General features: G+C 32.9%; 1 protein-coding gene across 3 annotated transcripts in view; it reads left to right on the top strand.

The window, feature by feature from the left end:
- Nucleotides 1-16,497, top strand: part of LOC132791971 (scavenger receptor class B member 1) — a 33,662-nt gene that overhangs the window by 5,150 nt on the left and 12,015 nt on the right. Inside the window, exon 1 of one of the 3 annotated variants that reach the window (XM_060801171.1) lies at nucleotides 10,314-10,977. The exons of 1 other annotated variant lie outside the window; for it this stretch is intronic. In XM_060801171.1, the coding sequence (XP_060657154.1) occupies nucleotides 10,662-10,977 (316 nt within the window). In that variant the 5' untranslated portion in view covers nucleotides 10,314-10,661. Of the gene's footprint in view, nucleotides 1-10,313; nucleotides 10,978-16,497 lie in introns of those variants that run through there. One more of the 3 variants, XM_060801147.1, reaches the window with a different exon arrangement.

The following is a 16,497-nucleotide window of genomic DNA, read 5'->3' as shown; positions in this document are numbered from 1 at the left end:
AATTATATCCGCTACCCATAGGATAGAAGGGTATTATAATTTTCTGCCGGCAGGAAATGTATGGAACAGGTAGAAGGATGCATATCTCCACCCTATAAAGTATATATATATTCTTGATCAGCGTCAACAGGTGAGATCTATCCATGTCCATCTGTCTGTCCGTATAAACACCTACATAGATCTCAGAGACTATAAGAGATAGAACTATATTTTTCGACAGCATTTGTTATGTTTCTACGCAAATCAAGGCTGTGTCGTGAATTTTGGTATACACATATAGTACAATAATAAGTATGGTCTAACTATGATTCCTGACAATTTTGTCGCGATCAGATAAAAATTGTCGAAGTTATTAAAGAAATACTTTTGTATGGGCAACAACGCCTTCATACTAGGAGTCTTAGTTGCTTTGGCATAGACCCTGGCATATTTTGCACTCTATAGTATATCTTGAATGTAGTATCCATATCAATATACGAAATATATAATTTGGTATATTATTAGTATTTTTGCGGTATATTTTGTTGGTATATTTTGAGAATAATACAGCAATATTTTGCTTTTATTCAAAATGGGTAGCTGGTATATCAAAGTCGAGTTTGCTCGACTTTCATACTTGTTTTATTTCATCCAGTTCCTCTTTGCACGTGCACATATATCATTTTTATGCCATATAAATATTCAATAACAAAGGAAGCAACAAGAGTATAATTTGATATCATTTTGCCTGCAATTTATGTCACGGGAAGAAGCACAAGGGAGCAATAACATTTTAAATACACATTTATTTTTAAACGTTGGCATACATAATGCTAATGCTGGTAATGCCATTCGCAGAGTATAATAAACATTAATGTTAGTCATTAATATATTTTGGATTAATTTTGATTTAAAAATAGATTTGTATACATAAAAGACATTAGATAGAATAGATTTGATAGCAGTTGTTTGTTTGTTAATTAGAATCAGAATTTACATATTAAATTACATAATTAAATGAGGCTATCTCTGGATAGACTTCCAATTTGTTTTACGTTGTAAACAGCGTCTTTCATATTCCCGAACAATTCTTACATTTAGAATATTTAAAAATAACTTTTAAAAACTGTATTTTAATACACCTTGTAACATATTCATAGAAAAGTAGGGAAAGAAAAAGGCTGGCAAAACTTGATTCAAACTGAAAATGTGTTAAAATTGAACTCAGAAAATAACATTGAACAACTTCCGACTGTCCATCTGTTCATATAAATACTTCATAGAGACTATAAGATATATAGCTAAATTTTGTAATACATTGTCGAATTGTCAATAAGAAACTTAGAATATTCCAATCGCATTTCGTCCCAGGCATTAACGACGTTGCGTTTAAGCTCCAATACAGAAGCGTTTAAAAAAAAGCTTAGCTCGTCTTAAACTTCATCATCATTCTTGTGACAACGCTTGTGTGCCAGCGTCTCGAGGTGAGCCCATAGATCAATTAATAGATCATAGATCACACTCGATTATAGATTTCATGTTTATCTTTTAACAATGAAAAAAATATGATTTAATGCTTTCAATAATTCAAAAACTTCCCAAACTCAAATTTTTTCTATGTAATTTATAGAATGTAAGTTTTCTTTCTGTGTAAACATAACTTAACATCAATAGGAACACTATAGCTAAGAAATCTATTTCTTTTCATCAAAATTTTATTAATATTGAAATTCTGTAATTACCCAAACAGGATAAATTTGTATCTGTCTAGAGTAATTGCTAGTCGCAGAGCATTCCTATTGCCATATATAGTATTATGCTTAAGTCGGGCCTTTGACACCTACTACGTAGAATATATTAAATCCTGAAATACATGCGTAAAAACCAGAAGTTCTCTCCCGTTTCCCGTTTCTGATTCACATATGCTAAAACACACACAGAAAACAATTCGCAACTCATTGCTGTTGATGTTTTTCTGCCAATTCACGATTAGCTGTCGAATTCAAATACAAAATAGAACAGCGCAAAAAAAAAAGTGCGTCGTTTAATTTATTTTTACTCGAACTTTTGCTGTTGTTGTGACTGTGGCTGTGGCTGTGGTTGTTTGTTGAGACTCGGTTCTAATCAGGAGGATGTTGTTACCAAGTGGCTGACTTTGTCGTCTGTGGAGTAAATGAAATTATCGTCGAGTTATCGTGAGTGTGCGCTTAGAAGAGCGTCAGAGAACGTGGAGAACGTCATCAGCGAACATTGTATGAATTAGTACTTGAAGTTCGAGTTATTGATCGGGAAGTGATCTTTGGACACCAGTTCGTTGAATCCCCCAATGCAATGCGAGTTCGACTCTCGTTGACTACTTGATCATTAGTGACGCTCACAATTGGACTTTATCGAGCTAAAACCTCTTCAAGGTAAAGTCTGCTTTAGTTTGTCGATTTGTCGACACATTTGTGTACCACACAGTGCCACAATTATGTATCATTAATCTTACAACTGCAAGAGTAAGTCTTCAGTCTCTGATATTATCATTAATCTTTTGCTAGGTCTTACAACAACTTACTAGGAAGTGTTTTGTGCGATGATTTAAGGATCGCTTTTAAATGTCTAGCAGCTATATAAATTTAATACTTAATTGCCAAAAATATATATACTCGTACTTGTGGCATGCATATCGCCGAACATTTATAAATTAGTAAGCCAATAAGTCAAAAAACCAACACTCATAGATACTATATATTTGTATTTGTATTTGTTTGCAAGAAACCGCTGAGTCAAGACAGCAAAGTATGACGAAGGCGTTGAATATTATTGAGAGGCCCGACCTGGGACAGAGTCCGATTCAAAACGCGATCCTAAGTGAATAACGAACAAGTTTCATACGCGCGTTTTATATACGAATATTGTGAAATTCCATTGTAATTTGTTAATGTTATTATTGCCAGTTGTTGTTTTTGTTCTTGTTGTTGCTGTCGTAGCTCAATTATCATTAAGATTTGTGTTAAATATTCATAAATATATGCTTAAAATTTAAATGTTATTTATTTGTTTCTTGCTCTTGTCTGTATTTCTTTTTTGTTTTTTTAATTGTTGTTGTCTGGCTGTTCCTTCACACCGGCATGACTCGACACTTTGACTGTAAACTGATCTCGGGTTAAGCAATTAAAAGACAACTGCAGACAGACAGCAAGAGATACAATGTGTGTTGTGTGTGCTCGACATCGTAATAAGCGAAGGTTGCCCACACAGACAGAGCACGTGAAAAAAGGCTGACTCCATGGATGGTTGGATGGATGGATGGATGGATAATTACCCATATTTAATGCCAACTAGTGACATATCTTGTATCTATCTATAACTCTGCATCGACACATGTTTATGCGTTACGCATTGACTTTACGTTGATTAGTAGACGGAAAACCGGAACGGAATTCAACTTACAGAAAAATCACCGGCAAACGACATTGTCGTGGCATTTTTAATTACCCCGCTGCACTTGAAAGGAAAAATCAAGAAATCAGACTACAGAATCTGCGACTGAAACTAACATTAGTCGTCAATTACAGCGTGTACACTGTACAGATACAGATGCATATACACATGCAGATACAGTCATAAAGATACAGATTGTGTAGTTCGTTATTAGACGCACGTGTATTCCACATGCCATAAGTCAAAGTTCTGTTCGATAAGTATTGGGTATTCACCCTATCAACTATATTTTATCAATTGCATATTTGGCGCTTGGAATTTCGAAATTGTGCTCGATCATTGCTCAAATTTGCATGCCATCGAATTACGATATTGCATAAACTCGACGAGCTTATTATTATTATTGATTTTGACAGTTAATTTCTCTTAATCATCCGCATCATTATTGTGTGTTCAGCTGGCAACAGGCAACAGACAACCGACAACTGATAACTGGAACTATTGCAAACAAGTTCTCCCCACACACATATAAATAGAGTCTTTGCTAATCAAACTGATGATTTCACAGAGATAATGATTCAGTATTGCAACGAAATTTCATCAAAATCTTCACGAAAAGAGGTTACTAGGCATTTTACAAAAGATTGATGGGATATCCCCACAGTCCGTCTTGTATGTTAATTTTAAACCAGATTTAAATTTAAAGAAATTTATAATTATACTCACTACTCATAGTGTATTAGGGTATTTTAACTATTATATACAAACTAGTATATTTAATACTTTATGGTATATTCTGAATGTAGTACTTTATCGAAAGACCAAATATTTGGTATATTCGAGTATTTTGTGGTATAGCATTTTGGTATATTTTAAGAATAATATCGCACTGTTTTTGCTTTAAATAAAAAATCTGTGTCGGGTATCTCAGAGTCGAGTACACTCGCTATATTTTGAATGTATAACTATATCAATATACCGAATATTGGTATATTTTAAGAATAATACCGCAGTGTTTTGCTTTTATTCAAAATAGGTAGCAGGTATCTCAGAGTCGAGCACACTCGACTATAGCTGTCTTACTTGTTGTATATTTTTTTTTGGGAAATTCATTTAACTGCTTTGGTATTATATTTGTTTTGCCTTTTTAAGACGCAAAAACAAACACAGAGACTGGTTTTTGCAATGCGAAGAATGTTGTGGATTAAAAGTTCTTAGATCTTAGATCCATAAATAAATTTGAATTTCTAATGAGGTATTCCCCTTTTTTATGGGTCAATCCATCTTGGCTGCTCGTTAAGAACTCGTCAGGAAATAAAATTGTCGAAAATTGTCATGTTTAAATTCATAAATATTATTATTAAATGCTTGTTGACAGTTTTATTCTATATTCTTAATATTCAACTTCTCAAATATTAGATAATATTATTTTAGCCTCAAGCAATAGATTCATCTGAGATCTTTTATTCATAGGAATTAAGTAATATTGTTTTATTGCTCACTGCTTAATATACTACTAACACATACCACCTACAATTAAAAGATTATACAACAATAAATTTACATATATTTTATATGACACAAAAATAAAATTCAAATTGAAATGATTCTATTTTTTATGACTATTGTGAACTTATAACACTCGATAATAAAATTGATTTCATAAATTGGTTTTGAAACATCAAAAAAAAATTTTTCAAATGATAATTGACGATTTGAAAAATTAAATTCAAATTCAAATTACTCAAAGAAATGCTTTTAATAAATAAATAAAGAGAATATTATTGAATTTAATTTGTAAGACACAGAAAACACAAAATTTCCTATATTAATTATTGTTTTGATGGTTTCAAATTACTTAGTTTAAATTGAATGGAAATATAGTTATTAAGTTTGTCAAAGGTATCAATTATACGACTCTTGAACCCATAATAAATGTTGTGTACTTAACCCAAATTAGCTTAAATGATTTTTAAATTGCTTTCATTAAGCTTTTGGTTATTTCTATTGTTTTGATTTGATTTTAGTTTTGTTGTAGTTTGAATTGTTTTCGTTTTTTGATAGCATTTTTATTGTTGTTCTCTAAGTTCTGTGTCCCATTTAAATTGCACTTGTCTGCTTAACACTTTCAAATGAACAATTGAACTTTTGTATAATAATGTGTCCAAATTAAATGGAATTTTTTTCATTTGCTATTTCGGGCTTAGAGCAATACTATTGATTAAATGGCAAAGTCTCAGTGGAAAATCAATAAAACATGAGACGATAAAACGATCACGAACGCAATTTGGGCGTGAAAGTCCGATATAATATTATGGGATTATTTCTGGGGCGCAATGACGTCAGAGCAGGACAGTCTAATGATAATGGTGATGGGAATGCGCAATGGATAATGGATAATGATAATGTGAGATCACCGATATGGCTAATAACAGTTGACCCCCAGTTGTGAACCCTTCGAGATGATGCAGTTGGAGTTTCAATTGCAATTGCAGTCGTAGTTGCATTCCAAGCTTGCGATTGGCTAATGCACATGTGGCAATTAATCAAAGTGAAATCAAAACGACAATAACAGCTGACTAATGATTAACAAGTGCGAATTAGCCATCAAAGTGAGCTAATTATTATTTGATTGAAATGCCCGGATCTAAATCCGATTCAGCTCTCTTGGCCAATTAACGTTCTGCGAACGCGGGGATCTCTGATCTCAATCTATATCTCAAGCCATGCTATGCAAGTGAAAAACAATTAACGCCAACTCATATCAATAACACATTTCGTTTCAGTGCATTTCACATCATACTTACTTCAGCAATAATACTTAATGATTCCATATTAGATCGCTTGGACTCGCCAGACTCTGCGAGACTGCACTAAACAAATTGCCAATGCAATTAATTAGCAATAACTAACTTTAAATGCATTCTAGGAAACAGCTCGATAAACAATTATTATACGATCTTATCACGTTTTGCATTGCGTGTGTCGCCATTGCATCAGGTTCCAATTAGCAAAACAGGATCATCTAATATAATATTTGGCATAACACTGAATTATACAATTAAAAAATGTTATCAATAACTTCATAACTTCATATGATATAGGTATGAGGTTTGGTGTGAATGAATTCTTTCTTATAATGTATTGTTATGATACTTTATTGCTGTACTTATTTAATTGCTTAATAAATGTAAAATCTAAAAGAAAAATTCATAACTTAAACAAATTGCATTCCAAAGGTTTCAAGAAAATATAATTTTTTCATTACGATAAATTTATGTTATCGATATCTTATTCTATCTGAAAACATTTCAGGAAATATACTATTGAATTTTGCTTATCTTATATTTTTATCTAATTTGATGAGAATATTTTGGCATTTACAAAAAGAACTAACTAGAAAATTTAATAATATAAACTCTGCTTTTTTGGACTTAATTCTTTTCTTTATTCTAAGTCAAGTAGTTATTTTTTATTATTATATATTCTTAATCCATCTGATTAATATTACTTGCATTAATTGAAGTTTTACATAGTTGGCCTGTAATTAAATGACTGCTTTTCAAAGTTTAAACCACTTGTTATCGGCATAGCAAAGCTTTCTAGACAATATATTAAACTTCACTTATCTTCTTCTTATTTTAAACATACGTTTAGATGAAATAAAACAATTTTATCGATAAGATATTGTTACATATACTAATTCACGGAAGAACTATAAAATTCGGAAACCGCTGATTTAATTTATTTGATTTGTTAATAACTATTCATTCTTTTTACATCGTTATTTCTTTACTTTTAGTTTTTTGATGATTAATACATTCTTAAATTGATTCAAGTTTCACATAGTAACAGTATATATAATTGATAACTTTTCAATGCTTAAAAATCATTCTTTTCCAGCTCTGAGATTTGTTCTATTATAAAACTTTCTAGCAAATATATAATTGTAGCTGTGCTTATATTATTTTATTCATAACCTTTTTCTATGGAATTACTAAAAAACATCGATGCACAATATTAAATTTCTTTCTATTAATGGCTGAATTTTATTTAAGTTAAATTTAAATAACTCAATATATGCTAGACATCCACTTGAACATATATTCTTTACAAATTAAGCTTAAAATAAATTTCTATTCACTTCAAAGTTATATGCAATTTCACTGAAATTTGGAAACAATGCAAGGACATTTTCTAGTCGAAATTTTATAGTACTACAGTGCAGCAATGAGTCTAATTCTTAAGTAAAGGGTATTTTTGTAGTCGTAGCAATCGAAGCATGTTTACACGTGACACCCACAAATTGTTTCGCAGCGAATTTTGTTAATTTATTGATAGCTTTGCATGGGCTGGCTTTTGTGATGTCAAAGAGTGAGTTCAGTAGCCTTTGGGCAAGGTCATCTCGCCAACTGACTAACTGGCTAACTGTCTTAACTGGCTATATGACTTTGTGGCCAACAACTGAATGCTCATAGAGTAGACAAATCAGACAATGGGAATGAATTGACATCTCTTTTGGGACAGATTAACAAACTTGGCGCGTTTGCTATTGTCGTTGTGTGTTTTTTTTGCCTATTTGTTATTGTTAATGTTATTGTTATTGTTGCCTGCCTATGAGTCAAAGATTAACGGCAATCGATTTGTTAATGCGGAAATTGATTAAAGCATCCTCATCTACTCTCTCTCTCTCTCTCTCTCTCTCTCTCTCTCTCTCTCTCTCTCTCACTCCCATTTATTTATAACAATTATGAACAAACGAAAAAAGTCAATAAAATATTCAATATTCATGAATAACAACAATTTAATTATATGTTTTGTTTTATTGCAAACAGCCAATTGCAAAGTCAAGTTCAATGGCATAATTTTGCATGCAATGCAATCACTTAACAACAATAAAAATAAGTTGTTATTTAAGCTGACTCTAGACAAATTTATCGAAATATATTTGCGGTGAAAACTACACCAGAAATACGAGTATAAAGCTGATTGATTTGATTTCAATTTGTATTAATTTGTGTAAAGTTAACCTTGAAATATTGTCAGAAATTAACAGTCAATTTATTTTAGAAGGCTATTATAACTTTGTGCCTGCAGGAAATACAGACATACATATATTAAACAGACAGAAGGAATCTCTCATTTATGATTCCTGAAAATGAGGTTGCAATCAAAAGTTATTTAAGAAATATTTTTGTATAGCAAAAAACGATTAAGAATCTAGTATATCTTGTCCTATATGGTATATTGTAACCATATGGTATATTTTACTATTTTTGCGGTATTTTTTTTTTTAGTAATTTTGTTGAATATGGTTTCATTATAAATAGGTAGCGAGTATCTCACAGTTGAACACACTCCACTGAAGCTTTGTTATTTGATTATACTATTAAATTTCATTCGTGCATATCTAAATAGTTGCAATGTTATTTGTATTTTTATTACAACACATTTGTAACTTAAATTCAATTAATTTGATGATGATTCCAGCATTATATTTAGCTTTTTAATTACATGGTATAGAATATAAAATATAATGGAAATTAAAGCTTACACAAGCTAAAGCTTGAGCTCATCTTATCAACCTCGACCCTCATTTTAGACTTAAGGGATTAGGTTCTACATTTAATAAAACAACAATTATTAATATTATTAATTGTAAAGATTAGTCACATATTAAATAATAGTAAAGATAAATCAGTTTCAGACAGTGGCAAATGATCCAAAAGTATGCAAGGACAGAAAAGAAAAATACAAAAAAAGTATTTGAAATTTTTGTAAATTGAATTCTCAGTTAATGCTGATTAAAGAAATATGACTAGCGAATGTTCTCACGCGATTATTGTGCTTGTCAAATGCATTCGCAGTCAATAATCAATAGGAGAAAACTTGATTCATATATGTTAATAGCTATGTTTACATCTAAGATAAGCACAAAGCAATTGCTATTGGCCAAAACAGGAAGTGTCGCTTGATTAAGCCAAGCTTCTGGTTGAGTCGGGCCTTCCAGCAGCTGTGATTGATACTCGTGATTGTTTGGCAAAACCCTCAATCAAGGCACTTGCAATCGTCGAGCCCCCTCAATCAAAAAATAGCACTGCAAATACTCAAAATATTTGCACAGATTCTCTGTCTGTATAGAAATGGGAGGCATCGATGGAAATCGAAACCAAAGTCGAGAAATTTCGAACCGAATTAGAATCGACAAAATAAGAAGATGATGGCATAAAAAGCAACATCTTCTGCTGCATGCAAAACTGAAGGTGATTGAGTTTTTTATTGTTTAGTGTCTGAAGACAAGAGACACAAAAGCGAGACGAGCCATAAACTTGATTGAAATTGCGTATTTAGATGTCTGGCACATACTACATACGCCGCACAACTGCTGTGATCGCAATATGTAAAAACGCTTTGAAAAGTTTTCCATACTGAGCGAGAGACCACGCGTCGTATGAGTAATGTTGGCGTAGACACTACTGAAGTAGCCGCATTTACGATCAAATAGCGAGTGGTATTTCCCCAAAATGCGAAACGTCGCCAAAAACGAGTTTACAGCCTTTTTTGATGTCGACAACAACAACATCAGATCTGAGAATCATGCGAGCAGAAGCTGCTTTCTGAAGAGCAGACCGGCTCAAAACAAAGCACAACAGCTGAGCTGAGCTGAGCTGAGCATAACGTCACGTAACGTAGCGTAGCGTAACGTCACGTAACGCAAGCGAGAGTGAGAGCGAGCGAGAAACCCTAAAGAGAGCGCAGCACAGAAAGAGAGCTAGAGAGAGAGCAAGAGACTTGTCTTGAGTTGAGTTGACGGACAAGTAAAAACGCGATCGCGTACTGTGGAAATTGAAAGCCGTAACTTTACCTGGTGCGAGTGTCGCACGTCCGGGTTTTCATTCATAAGCGAGCAACGCCAGCGAACGGACGCAAACGCGCTTAGGCCCAATCCCAAGTTATAGGATAAAGATACAAAGATACAAGATACTTAGATACTTAGTTAAGCTACAACAAAAGATAAGATTATTGATGATTGATTGATCGCAAACTCGAACTCGATGTTTATTATACAACAAGCAAACAAACATACAAACTAAATGTTATTTTTATTACTGGCCAAGTGTTAATTGATTTTTAAGGAGCTGCCGCAGCGAATAAAGTTTTCAAGTGCCGCCGCGTTTAACAGAAAACCAGAAAAGAAGAAAAAGAAATCTGCAGTGTTTTTTATCGTTCATACTTATTAAGCAAATGCAATAATGAAGGACTTTGGCAAAATGTTTGCGCGTCGCTACAGTGCCGTATGTGTGAGCGACGAGGAATCCCCTCTGCCAACAACAACAATAACAACAACAAATGCAACTGGAGTCGCTGCTCCTTTAGCTGCTATTGCCCAATCAGCCACATCCTTGCCAGACTCGGATGCAACTGGAGCTGGAGCTGCGCTGGCGGCTCTGCAACGCGCTCAGCGTCGCAAGAGTCTCAAAGCGAATCGCTCGATGAAGCCCATCGATATACTGGGCAGCTTCTTCAATGAGCAGCATCATGGCAAACGCAATGCTCGATCACCCACACGTAAGTCAAGTGTCGAATTAACAACGATCGAAAAGTACTAAGTGGAAGTGTTTAAGGTGTTTTTTTATTATGATTGTTGTGTGCGCCTTCTCGAAGTTTCGTCTTGAAATCTAATATTCATTCAATTCATTAATCATTGATCAATTATGGCCCAAAATCTCGCATCAGCAGCCGCATCAGCATCAGCATCAGCATTTGCTTTGCATTAATTATGAAAATGTGCTTTGTCGCGTTTTGGACAAAACGCCACGCGGAACAAACATTGTCGCTGTTTAGCATAGCACTTGATTAGCCAACTCTTTGACACTGACACAGTTTGCACTTCTTCTCGAACTCTCGTCGTCAGTCAATACAGCGAGAAATACAAAAAAACTGACAAAAAACCGAACAAAACCAAAAAAACCGACAAAACCTAAAAACCAAACAATCAAATTAAATCAAAAATGCACAACCAAATAAATAAATATATAAAAACGCTAGTCGCACTCGCATTAACATTGAACTTGACCAAATGCTAGAAATCCTAGAACTCAATACAAGTTTACTTCTATGTGCATTATTTGTTTTCCTTCTCTGCGCGTTTTTGGCGCGTTTTAAAACGCCAGCGACTTTTACAGCACTTCGAGGGGCTTGTTGCACATGTTTTGCAGTTGTTGCTTTTGTTTTGTGATTGCGACCTCTGTGCCAGCTCTGTTGCTACCGCATCTCACCTTCATTAACACCCCGATCTAACCATATACTGAAAAACATGTACGAAATGCGATTAAATGCGCTGGAAGAAGAAAAAACATCGAAAACATCTCAAGCGCGCGTTTCTTTCAAAAGTCAAGAACAACACGAATTTCGCACATTTTTTATTTATTTCTTTGGTAGTAGTTCTTTATTTACACAGCAAATTAAACGCGAAAGAGAAGCGAAGAAAATCCAAAAAAGTGCTCACAACTAAAAACTAACATAAAGCGAATCGGCGAATCGGTAATAAATAAATTCTATAAAGAATAATAAATACAAAATGCTGTCGAAAACTCAACAAGAAATCACAAAAAACGAATAATAATAATCGAACGCAATTAGTTGATGTCTGTATAGATTTACTTCCTTATAAATGCTGCTCAATAAAAAAAAACAAAAAAACTGTATGAACAATGAACACAAAAAAACTTCAAATCAAAATAATAAAATAAAATAAACAATAAAAATATATCTACACATATATTGTTTTTGGATATGCGCAGAAACGAAGAAACGGACGACAACCGTTTATATAGATATAGATAGTATTGTGGGTAGTTTAATGACATTGTGTACGAAAATTGATAAAGAGATATGATTACTTGAGTAATTTAATTACACTGAAGTGGAGATACTCTGATGGAATAAAATTACAGATCGATTTTATTATTGCTTCATTTTTGCATAAAGCTAAAAATAATCATCAATACTATCTATATTTTTATTACTGTTTATCTCGGTAGTTCTAGAACTTTAACGATGTGTAGTTAAGATTATTAAAAGTGTCATAAAATATATAAATACCTATATATTTATATTTATCTGAATAATTTATTTGTATGAAAAAAAAATAATTATTGAATTGTATTTGAGTGTAGTTAAAATAGAGTAATTAGATAATATTTTTATGAATATGATTTGTGTTTTTCCTATTGATTTAAAACACATTTCAATTTCTTTATTTTGCTGATTAAATGATATGTATTCGAAGAATTCAACAATAATAATCAATTTTGTTTACATTATTATTATTACATCAGTAATTACCACACATTAGTCAAGTGTAGTTTTAGTTTCAGTTGCAAATCTAGAATGAATCTCTGTATTTTTATTTTGCTGAATAATTGATTTATATAGAAGAAGTCCACATCAATTATTTTTGATTTCAATATACTTCCAATTCCTAAACTTTATTTGAATGTGGGTGAAATATAGTGAAATGATAAATATGAACTCAATTTCCCTTGCTGATCTAGAATACTTAATTTGTATATAAAATACTCTCAATAATTCCGAAATTATATTTAAGTAACACGCTAAAAGTGATCAAATCTTTTATAAATATAATTTTCGTTTCCCTTGCTGATCTAGAATAAATTCCTGTACAAACAAACCTTCAATACAATGCAAAAATTTGCGCTCGAAATGGAAATTCAAGTTCGAAATGTGATATGAAAGTGAAATTTGAGAGTGTGTGTGTGTGTTTTAATTTGTGATTTACGGGAAGAGCCTCGACTTCCTAATGAGAGCCTTCGATGTGATCTATTTATTGCGATAAACGCTTAACCAGTTCTTGCATAATTGCAATTAATTCAAATGTAGTTCACAATTGAGTGTGATTTTTACTTGTTTTATTAGTCATCGGCATAAAAAAAAAGATTGTTTGTTAGGTTCAGATCTAGTTACTAATTAAACAGGTCGGCTTTACTACGAAACATTAAAAGGTGAAAGCGCAACGAGATATTTTAAATGCCTTTTAATTGCTGTGTAAATATTGAAATTGTTTTTCTAATTGGAGCCACGAGGCGATCGCGTTGGCGTTGGCGATGTGGATAAAGTTCACAAATTGCAATACAAAATACAATATACAAAATACAAATCAAAAAGTAAACAGCTGATTTATTTATTTATGATCTTGATCGTAAATCATTTGGATCGCATAAAAGTAGCAGAGATCATTTGGCATGCAAAGCATTTTTGAAAGCAAAATAAAAGTTGACACGTGCGTCCAATAAAGTGTCGAAAATAAATAAACATAAATACGATATATCGAATATTGAATGAAGTACGCAATGAATTGTAGATAAATGAATATTAAGAAAACAAATGCAATTAATGTCAAGTGGAAGAAACATATATTTCGTATAGCAGTAAAGTGGCAAAACCAGGCGAAAGAATTAGCAAATCGATTGTTGCAAATTAATTAATCAGAAGCGCGCAAAAGACATTTCAAGCGACGCCCCTCATAGACATTCGCAACATCTTCAGGTTGTGAACAAGTTTCGCACTCTGCTCGCATTAATTGATCGTAGTACAACTACAACAACAACAACACAAATCGATGATATTCACACTGAATATAAATAATTACAATACAATAAAAGTGCCTGTTCATGGCCAAACAGGATTGCCAGAGCGATCGTTTATGTATTTATTTTATATTTTTAGTTTCTCGCGTGTTGCTGTTGCTTCGTCTTCGTCTTCGTCTTCGTCTTCGTCTTCGTCTTCGCTTTTGTCTTTTATTTGCAATAATTATTTATGCAAAAAAGCGGTTCATTGCTGATAATAAATAGAAGGCGAAACAAAAAAAATCTTGTGGTATTTTTCGCTGTTCGCACTGCCGCATCATGAACATCATCGATCGCATCAGACATCATTGGAGTATGTTTATTTTTTCGTTGCTGTTTGCTGTTTGCTGTATTTCTGGCTTATAGAATGTCGAACTGGGAGATTCAACTATTGTAAGCCATTCGCCAGCTGAGTTGAATTTGAGTTAAGTGCCGAAACAAGTTTAAGGCATGCATAATAATAATACCATAATACTTCAACTCGTGCGAACTTTCAACACACAAAACAACGAAATTGATACAAGTATCATAAAATGGGTTTATTAGCGAAATCTTTTAAGAGTTCTCAACAGCAACAACTCTTTAACTCTTTGCAATCATTTATAATTTTATTTGGCAACTTAAAGCTGCTCGTCTTCTTCAAATATACCAAAAAATATACTGCAAAAAAACTACAAAATGCCAAGAGTCATATTTGTTATATCGATAAATTGCTACAATCTATTGTCAGCCAAAGCAAAAATACTAAAAATATACCGATAAAGTACTACATTCCAAATATACCATAGAGGTCAAAATATACTAGATTGCAGTAGGCTTAATTTGCCATACAGAAATATTTCTTAAATAAGTTTTACTATTTTTCTCCAATTGCAATGAAATTCTCAGCAATCATAAATACTACAGTTATTATTATTGTCTTTACCAAAATCGGTGCCGAAACAAGTTTAGGCATAAATATGAATAATAATATGTATCACAAAATGTTGTATTAGCGTAATCTTTTAAGAGTTCTCTGCGCTATCCTTAACAACAGAAACAACTCTTTAACTCTTTGCAATCGGTTATAATTTCATTTGGCAACTTAAAGACATGTTCGTAATGCCCCCCCAAGACTCAAGTTGAAGCTCTTGCAACATCAGCAGACAGCAGACAGCAAAGTGGGCGTCAGCTTTTCCCTCTCGCTGCAATTTTCTTTTTTAGGCAATTGCTGCTGCAAAAGTTATAAGCCAAAAAAAAGGCAAAATCAAGAGATACTCGGTACAACAAATAAAACTCATTAAAAATGTTTGCTTGCAGTTATTGCCCAGCTGCTGCTGCAACATGTTGCTGCAACAGAAATGTTGCAATCATCATATTGCAGTAAAAATTACTTGTCTGTCGTCGCATAATCAATTTGCGTCAGTTTTGTTTACACTCGTCAGCTTCAGCGTGTCACTTCCAATAGAAGCTCTTCGCATACTTGCTTTCTATATCTCTCTTTGGTAATTCCCCCATTCGATGCTTAGCATACTACTTAACGTACATTGCGAAAGTTGCCAAATCATTGCGAGCAAATAAATATCGACTAATGCTGCAATGAATCATTCCTATTCCAACAGCTGTTCTCTGTTTGCTTTTTACTCAATCGCCATCGATCGCAGAGAAATTGTTTAGCCAATTTTGCTGAGCAATGAAGAATTGCCATTTACCGCGTGTGAAGCCAAAAAGTAAATGGGCCATTAAATAAATAAAAACGAAAATGTGTAAAAAATTTGAAAAATTAAGTGGGTCTAAAAGCGAATGAATTCCATAAAAGAAATTCAAAAGGAGAACATGATTTTTAATGATTCGCATCTCGCTTATGTCATTTATAATTATGTTATCAAGAATTTCAAATTTGCATTTATCGAGCTAAAAATATATTCACTAACAGCCTATTGAAAAACACTTAATTTGAAGAGTTCTTGCAGATATTGTTTATTCATAAATTTCTTTAATAAATGCCGCTAATCAGGTTATCAATGCGAATGTTTGTAATTAATTCATGACTTAACATTACTTGCACTTTATAAATTGCTAGATGCAACTTTAAATGTGTATAATTATAGCAAATGCGCTCACAATGAATTTCGTAATTACTAATTTGTGTCTTTAATTCGTTTTAATTCAATATTGGTCAGTCACCTTTTGGTGACGTAAGATCAAAGCTTCAAATTTGGATCAGGTTCTGCTGAGATCGCAATTGCTGAACATGATTATAAATCAATATGCGCGCGGGCCCAACTAATGATTATAACCAATTTAACAAAACGAACTTGCCCTACAGGCTACAGCAATCAACAAACAGCAAACCCCGATGAGCGATAGATAATCTTAATTGAAGATCTGGCAGAAAGCAAAAAAAAAACTGATGATCGTACAAAAGGTTCAACGGTAGCCAGGCCCGCCCCTTTTTTTT

Source organism: Drosophila nasuta, chromosome 2L (genome assembly GCF_023558535.2).
Source record: "Drosophila nasuta strain 15112-1781.00 chromosome 2L, ASM2355853v1, whole genome shotgun sequence".
NCBI classification, from domain to species: domain Eukaryota; kingdom Metazoa; phylum Arthropoda; class Insecta; order Diptera; family Drosophilidae; genus Drosophila; species Drosophila nasuta.
This window is presented reverse-complemented; position numbering and strand designations above follow the sequence as displayed.